At 38.0% G+C, this 9,216-nt stretch overlaps 1 protein-coding gene across 1 annotated transcript; it reads left to right on the forward strand.

Annotated features, from left to right (window-relative positions):
• The first annotated feature begins 389 nt into the window (after positions 1-389).
• Positions 390-3,027, forward strand: LOC109216544. The gene is made up of 2 exons (XM_019380705.1): positions 390-2,744; positions 2,824-3,027. Exon 1 carries the CDS (start codon positions 407-409, stop codon positions 1,007-1,009), a length of 603 nt encoding a protein of 200 aa, XP_019236250.1. The 5' UTR covers positions 390-406; the 3' UTR covers positions 1,010-2,744; positions 2,824-3,027.
• Positions 3,028-9,216: the final 6,189 nt, after the last annotated feature.

Here is a 9,216-nt window from a genome sequence, read left to right on the forward strand (position 1 = left end):
ACAATAAAAAGAATGTTGGCTCGATTTTCGATCATCTACACCCAACTATGGTATTGTTGATATTCAAGACCTTTAAGTCTCTGTTATTGAATATTTTATCTGTTAGTGATTATTTAGTATTATATGCATAATAACTTTCACATTAAATTATGCAAATATTACAGATTTTGCAAAGTCGTAATAACTTTTTGTTTGATATAGAAGTCTGCTATTTTAATATTTCTTTGTTGGCTTTATATATTCATATTTATGTGCAGATCCCATATCTGAGGCCTCACTTTTCACAGTTGAAGTACACCATGGTGGATCATTTGTGCGAACTCCGACAAGAGGCTACATAGGTGGAAAAGTTGAATACTTTGACTATGTAAATGAGACAACGATAAATCTATCAGATTTTAAGAATATGGCCGAGCAATGTGGTTATGACAAGGAGTCAGTGGTATTTTGGTACAAGTATGGTTTAGACCTTTATAAGGTTCGGTTAGTTGGTAGCAACACTGAAGCTGCTAGAGTTGCTACTTGCGTTCCAAAGGAGAGAGTAGTTGAGATATATTTTGAACATTTGGATTTCTATGGTGATAAAAATCAACATCACGAGGAAATGGAAATGAATTCTTTGCCAACAATTGATGTAGGAGCAAACAGTGATGATTCTCATGATGGTGATTTTGAAGATTCTGATTATACCTTGGAGGATGATGATATATTATTCTCCAAAATTGTTGATCCTTCAGCTGAATCTTTTGGGATCAGTATACATGGAAAAAATAGAAAAAATAATGAAAAACAAGATTATGTAAGTGAAGAGATGCAAAGAAAGATGCAGAATGAGGAAGGTGACTCGGATTGTGTATATTCTGATGATTTAAAGAGTTTGAATAGTGACTGTGATTCTGAAAATGAAGATTGTGACTTCCCCAAACACAACCCAAAAACTGATGCTCTGAATCCCAAATTAGTGTTGGGAATGATATTTGGTAATAAAAAAGAGTTTAAGAAGCTGTGATTGCAAATCAAGCCACAATAGGAAAGTCAATCGAGTGGATTAAAGATGACAGAGAAAGATCTAGGGCTAAATGCAGAAAGCCTGGATGTAAGTGGAAGATATTGGGCTCACTAATGCAAAGGGACACAATATCTTTCCAAATAAAGACGTTTGAGTCCGAGCATACCTGTTTTGGATGGAATTACAACAATGAAGTGTCAATGCTAGCTGGATTGCAAGGAGGTATGTTGATAGAATTAAATCAAATAAGACTTGGAAAGTATCAGAATTCAGAGATACGGTGAGTAGAGAATTACAACTGCATGTGAGTATGCATCAAGCAAGAAGGGCAAAGGAAAAGGCTATTGCAATGGTCGATGGACATATAAATGATCAGTTTAGTATATTATGGGATTATTGCAATGAAATTGTTAGAAGCAATCCTGGGACTTCTGTTTTCATGAAACTAACTCCAAATGAAACTCCTAACAAGCCGATGAGTTTTCAAAAATTTTATGTTTGCTTTGCAGCTTGTAAATCTGGTTTCAAGGCTGGTTGTAGGAAAATTGTTGGAGTCGATGGGTGTTGGCTTAAGGGTACTATGTATGAGGCACAATTACTGTCGGCAGTTACTTTGGACGGAAATAGCAACATCTTTCCAATAGCTTATGCAGTTGTCGAGAAGGAAAATAAGAAAACATGGCAATGGTTCTTAACCTATTTGATGAATGATCTTGAAATTGAAGAGCAGTACTTGTGGACTTTTATGTCAGATAAACAAAAAGGACTCCTTGAAGCTTTTGAAAAAGTGTTGCCCGGCGTTTCTCAAAGATTTTGTGTGCGACATTTGCATACCAATTTCAAGAGAGCTGGGTATAGTGGCATGGCTTTAAAAAATGCTCTTTGGAAGGCAGCTTCAGCAAGAACTATTGACAGGTTTGATGCTTGTATGGCTGATTTATTTGAATTGGATAAAGATGCATATGAGTGGCTTTCTACTAAATTGCCTAGTGAATGGTCAAGATAACATTTCTCTTCGCTTCCCAAGTGTGATATTCTGTTGAATAACTTGTGTGAGGTGTTTAATAAGTTTATTCTTGATGCGAGAGATAAACCAATTCTAAAACTTTTAGAGACTATTAGGCACTTGCTCATGGCCAGAATTAATTCAAATAGAGAGAAAGCTAAAAAGATGGAATTTGGGTGACATATGTCCTACTATCAAGAAGGCGTTGGCCAAAACTATGAAGGATGCTGCTAGTTATATTCCTAAAAAGTCAACACATGGAATTACGAAGTCATTGGGCCTATGGAAGGTGACGCCTGGGCTGTTGACTTATATAACAAAACATGCAGCTGTAGGAAATGGGAACTTTCAGGAATTCCTTGTAAGCATGCTATATCAGCTATTTGGTTGAAAAAGGATGAGGTTCTAGACTATGTTGATGATCGAAACATATAGAAAAATTTATGAAGTTTCCATATTGCCTATGAATGGCTCTTGAAGAAGAAGAAGAAAGCGAGAAAACAAAAATTAAGAAGGAAAGAAGAAGATGAGCCAGGAGCTAGTAGGACGAAGTTAAAAAAGAGACAAAAACCAATTGATTGTAAGAAATGTGGCAGACCTGGCCATAACAGTAGAACGTGCACTTCTTCCTTAAATACTGTTGAAATTCATCCATCGGACTACCCTTGTAGTTTGGACTCCATTATGACCGAGGGAGCAACAAGTTCTCATAATGTTGAAAAACTACCGGTAAAAGTTTATTTAAGTTACTTTCATTACAATTTACAAATATAGAGAGTCATATTTTGCGTTTAACTTGTTCTTTCAGGTTAGAAGAGGTACATCGCAGGTTATCCAACAAAGTTACATCTTTCTGTCATCTCAACAAGGCGACAATTGTTGAAGAATTGTGCCTCCTTATTTTATTGAAGAAATACTGATATTTTCTTGTCTTTAATTCGTGTTGTTGGTGTTTGGATCTTTTGATTTTCTGATTTCTATGTTAATATAATGCTGCTGGTTTTATCTTTAATTAATCAATACTATTGTAGTGTATGGAAAAGAAATAGGATTAATTTTTACTTCAGTATTTAACTTTTTACTTGTCGAAAGCCAGTCCATAAACAAATTATCCAAGTACAAACAGAGAAGTGCCTGAAAAAGGAATGTGAGATGGCCAACCTAGAGCCATTTTAATGGTAAAGAAAACTTCTGCCACCAAATTGTTGGCAGCTAGAACCTCCTAGTTGCTGACTAAACTTAGCAAAAGTCAGGGGCTCAATAGGAAGTCTATGTAATAAAGATAAATAAAAGAGAGAATGCTATGTAAGAAAAGATACCATTATATTTTATTTCTCCAATCTTAGGAATATATTAAAAGAAAATCAGCTGACACATGAAGCATACGCTTCAGCCAAAACAATTGGGCATCTACCAACAACAACCAAAACTAGAAACTACATACAAGAACAATAGTTCATCTACAGTCATGTCATAAAACTTTATCAACTATCTTGTGCTGTTAGTTAAGCTTGTTCTCTTTAAAGAAACAGAATGAACTGAACAATTTTTGAAACCCATTCTCCATAAGTATTTTGCGTTAGCTTATAACAATGCTATTCTGGAGATTTTCTCTTTGTTCAGTAAGGCTGAAATTTTCTTGCAGCCCTCAACTGTTGTATCCGCTTCATATCCTGCTCAAATTTGCTCTGCAGCACCATGATCTCTGTGCATAATACAAATGATAAGTCACAAACATGATATCAAGTTGTTCTCCAGTGATGGCTTACACAACTTCTTTTTTATCAATGGAAAGTTAGATGAATTCTTAACTTGCTCGATCTCCATTCTTTCAAATTTTAAGACTATTTGATGCTCTTGGTTAACCATGATATGCAACTTCAGCAATTTTCTTCTCATTGTCATAACAATCTTTAAATTGTACTTCGCGATCAACCACTTTTCGTGGGAGTTCTTTAAATTTTGCTTCGCGATCAACCACTTTTTTTGAGAGTTCTTGAATCACATGAAGGATCTTATATTAGATTCTACGGTTGCTGCAAAAAACAAACAAAAAAAAGTAAATATCTTCGCAAATGCAATGGCCCTTGATATAAACTTGTAACTAAACCAACATGCTAATTTTTTTCTTTTGGGCAGAAAATGTAGTTATCTATGGTAACTAACATCTTCGTCTCCAATATTTTTTGGGGGCATTATGAGTGCAATATTGGAATTACTCTAATCCAGAACGAGAAAAGAAATAAATTAAAATGTTTCCGGCATTTCATCAAACAGGTAAGGGACACCTTGACTTATCAAACTTGGTTACTTCTAATTGTCCTTTGAAAATGCAGTAATCTCTTTGCAACAAAAATGATGAAGAAATCCTTACAGTGAGAAGCCAGATACATTAAGAATGAAGAAATTTAGTTTGAGAAATATCAAAAATCGAAATACAATTGGAAAATCTTTAACTTTTCCGGTGGTTATTGATTCTTTACCTTGTTTGAGGTGTGGAGAAATAGCTCTAACATCTCTTTTTGCTCAGGTTTGAAGTCTTTTTGGCGAAGGTGGAAGACGATTGGGCGTGAGGGACAATCTTGGAAAATTTAGGGGAAAAGGCACGTGCTGGGCATGCTCGTTTGTTGATGCCGTTAGTTTTGTGATAAAATTTAACGGAAGAATGCTTCTTGCAGCTCTTTAAATAGGACAGGGATGATTTTTGTTCACTAGGGTAACACAAGGATGTACCCTTGGTTTGGGCCATAGTTTAAGGATGATTTTTGCCAAAAACTCATCCGATGGGAGCTTCATTCTGACTTCTTGTGAGGCTCGTTCTCTTCTAACTGGCTTTATCGTAGAGCCGTTATAAAATATGGCTATTGTACTGTCTCTCTTGTACCTCCGATATTAAGAGTGATTCTGCTATGTTCTCAATCATGATTTCTATAATCTTCTGGGTCCAATAATCAGACTCTTGCTTTACTTAGTTGATGTAACTCTTTAATTTCCTCTTCCCTCTGATCAACCTTTATGTAGGCTTGAGCTATCTTTCGATCTGTGGCTGATGATATTAGTTATTACTTTAGCCCTTCATGAACGCTATGGAATATCCATGATAAAATTTTCTAACAACTCAATCCTTTGTCTATGACATGGACTCAGTTCTTTATTATAACTTATACCGGAGCTTCTACGACTGTATGGTTGTCAACATATACGCTGCATGGATAATACTCCAAAATCTTGAGTGCGTTTATAATGTAGCTAACTCTGGATCATTGATCGAATAATTCCTTTCGTTCCTTCTCACTTTTCTTTAAATGTAAGCAGTTACTTTTCCTGATCTTCCTGCCCCCTTGTTGTGTGCATACTTAGCTTACCTTAGTGCCCACACATATTGGAATTCCATACAACTCATATGATCTTGAATATCACTTCTGATTTTACTTCTCGTTTATTTGCCACGGTAGGTGCCACTTTCCTATAGAGTGCATACAATGTTGTTGTGAGACTGTTGTTATAAGAACATTTCCTCTTTAGGTCACTGAGCTTAGCTAGGTTCAAGCCTTCTTCCTTACTTCCTCAGCTAGTCTTTCCTTGTAGTACTTAGGGAGGACCCTCTGACTCTTGTAAAGTAGTGATCTTATTACATCGTATTCCTGATAGATTTTTTGATGTTCGCACTCATCTGTAATTATCCTTAGTTACTTACCTCCACACTCATGTGCCCGTACAGTTGCTTCTGAACTAAGGTTTTGATTGTCTTCCCAGTAGGACTCTCTTTTATTTCCGTAATACTCATACAGTACCTTTAACTATCCTAAATCCTATCTGAATATATCTCAAATATTACAATGTCATAACTGCGAGGCTGAATTTACTGTATTGGGTTTTACTATATTTATCTTGCATGATCTGCTGATTTGTCCGTAACCTCTGGTCTAGCCATAACTAGGCTCTTCCTGAATCAACTAATAACTACTCGCTGGCCCTCTTCCTGAATCAACTAATAACTACTCGTTAGCCCCTTCTCATATCAATATTCTGCGTAATTTTTCTTTGCTTATTTCCTTTGTCTTAACTTATCTCTCGTACTGGCTCCTTATTTAAGAATAACATCCCGGGCCGGAACCCTTACTTCCTCTCCTTGACGTCGTGCTTGCGTAATGTTCTGGAATCGTAGCATATACGTAGGAGTTGAATAAGTGTAATCTCATCCCTTTCTCATTTTTATCGCATTCTTCCTTTACCATTCCATAGTTACTAGAACCACTAAATTCTGACTTAATGCCACAACACTCCATATTCCCCCATTTAGGGGAGTACTAAGATTCAGAGCTATAACGATCTACCTATATATGTTTTACCTCTTCATCTTTTGCGTCTGTTCACATCATCAATGACCCTTACTCGCCTTGCGGTAATCCTTCTGTACCAAGGATAACGAAATTCCTTACTCGTGAGGGTGGCACTTAGTGCAACTGGCACATATAGTCCCTTAAGTGTGACGATCCGACCCGTCGTCACGTGACTTACCGCCCTGTTTTCCCCATGTTATGCTTCTTCATGTTTCATTATCGGTATTTGATGTGTTAGAGTTGGTTTGGAGTGGTTTTGATAAGAAATGAGACACTTAGTCTCTTTTAAGAAGGCTTAAGTTGGAAAAGTCAACCGGATGTTGACTTTTGTGTTAGAGGGCTCAGATTTGAATTCCGATGATTTGGTTAGCTTCGGGGGATAATTTGTGACTTAGGAGTGTAATTAAAAGTGATTTTGGAGGTTCGGAGTAGAATTAGGCTTGAATTGGCGAAGTTAGTATTTTTGGCGAATTCCGGTTGACAGGTGAGATTTTGATCCGAGGGTCGGAATGGAATTCCGAGAGTTGCAGTAGCTTCGTTAGGTGATTTGGGATGTGTGTGCAAAATTTCAGGTCATTCGGAGGTGATTTGGTTGGATTTTTTATCGAATGCGTATTTCGGAAGTTTTTGAAAAACTTAGGCTTGAATTCGATGAGAAATGATGGTTTTAGTGTTGTTAGAAGTGTTTTGATGATTGGAGCAAGTTTGAATAAGGTATTGGATCATGTTTGTATTCTTAGTTGAGGGCCCGGGGCTCGGGTTTTTGCCAACTTCGTGATTTTCGATGTTTTTCGAGTCTTTTCGATTGGGTTATATTCCCTTAGCATATTGTGACGTATTCGTTTTGGTTTTTGTCAGATTCGACGCACGAAGAGGTGAATTCGAAAGGCAAGGGCATAGCAAGCTAGGACCTTGGCCGACTTGAGGTTAGTAATAAATGTAAATGCTGTGTTGAGGGTTTGAAACCCCGAATTTGCATAATGTAGTGCTATGTGAGGTGACTTGCACGCCGGATAACGGGCGTGGGGTAGAGCACCGTCGGGGATTGTGACTTGGTCCGTCCCGCTTAATAAAATTACTACCTAATTGATTGTAGTTTTATGATATCCTTATAAAAATGGATTAATTGTCATATTTGGGCTTCGTGCCAACTACTTGAATCCTTCAGGGATTATTTTTACTGGTTTCTTACCATATTTCTAGATATTGAACTCAGTCCTGGTATTTAATACTGTATTTGAAATCTCAGCCATTTTCTTAAATTAGAAATTAAGTTAATATTTTTAAATGAAGTTAGAGTTGGATATTTTTATACTATTGTGTGATTTTTGGACTGAGTATGGGATCGGGCTGCACGCCGCAGCAGTATTATAATGATATTGATATGAGGTCAAGGGCCTTTTTGATGCAACGAGATGGCTTATTATTGCGCTTGGGCCGTAAGGGGCCCCTCCCGGAGTCTGCACACCCCCAGTGAGCGCCGTCTAATGAACATTTCATCATGGAGGAATCCGGCGACATCAAACCCTTGGTGAGTCATAAAGCAGTAGATCATAGCTGCCCGTGGCCCATTCACATCAGTGGTATTGCTGGATGGTAGCAGACGGGTGTTGATGAACGTGAGCCAACACTTTGCCTCCCAAGTAAGAGACTGTGAGTGTATTGTCGTCGGCTGTGCTACCCATTTGGACATTCTGCCAGGTATACAGATTACCTCATGAAGTCTGTCCCAATCAACCCTCAGGCGATGAGACATGATGTAATGATCGTCACCCGTGAATGTTGGGAGGGGATACGCTCTGCGGATGACCTCTATAGAAGCATTAACCCGGGTGTTGCGCACAGTCACAACCTCATTCTCGTTTTCTGGCAAGTTTGCATAGAACTCTCTCACTAGCTGAATATTGGCCTCCTCAGGAACCTCAAAGAAGATGTCCAGCTGACACCTCCTTAACTCATTAAACATATTTGGGCACTCCTTCACCAATGCCGTCCGATCGATATGGACCTCATGGAGTAACTTTTTTGCAGCTTTCTGATTGTACCTTGTCTCCGCTGATTGAGAGACGAACCGAGTGCTATCGAACTGAGTTGCACTAGCTTGGACACTAGCTCGTGAAGAGCTTCCTGGACCACTAGCAGAGGCCCTGGTGTTTCGTCTCTTATGGGAGGAACTCATAGTACCTGTCAAAACATAGAAACGCTTATTAGGACAGGCCCAAAATGTGTGACTATGGGTGGTTACTCAGACTTCACCACAACTATGTCACAACATCTCCTTATATCTCCATTGAGGCAATTTCCCAAACACATTGTGGGCAAGGCAATTATCTTCATATACATGGCCCATGGGAATCAAGAAAACTTCCCCAATTCACACATCCACTACACCCACACACCCCACACTTGCTACAAACAATCACCCACCAACAACACCCTTTCAACATTTAATACACAGCCCCTTCACCAACATATGCCAACAAAAAAAATGAAATTACACTAGAAAATAAGAACAAAAAGCTAAAAAAAATCCTATCACTAATACTACGTTATAACAACATTGAACTAGCATACAACACAAAAGATAGAAGGAAAAGAGAAGGGGAGGTCGGAATTCATACCTTTGCGGAAGAGGAAGAGGGGTATTGTGAAGGAAGAAGAAGAAGAAGAGAGTATGGAGGGGAGGGTTAGGGTTTAGAGAGAGGGAGATTGGGGATTATTTTCTTTTTGTTTTGGGGAGGGCGTGTGTATTGGGTGAAGGGGGGGGGGGGGGTTTGGGTACGTGACAATTAAAAGAATAAGAAAAGAAAGAAGGAAGAAAACGAAAAAATAAAAAAAAATAAAAAAAATTAAGCAAA

Source organism: Nicotiana attenuata, unplaced genomic scaffold (assembly GCF_001879085.1).
Source record: "Nicotiana attenuata strain UT unplaced genomic scaffold, NIATTr2, whole genome shotgun sequence".
Taxonomy (NCBI): domain Eukaryota; kingdom Viridiplantae; phylum Streptophyta; class Magnoliopsida; order Solanales; family Solanaceae; genus Nicotiana; species Nicotiana attenuata.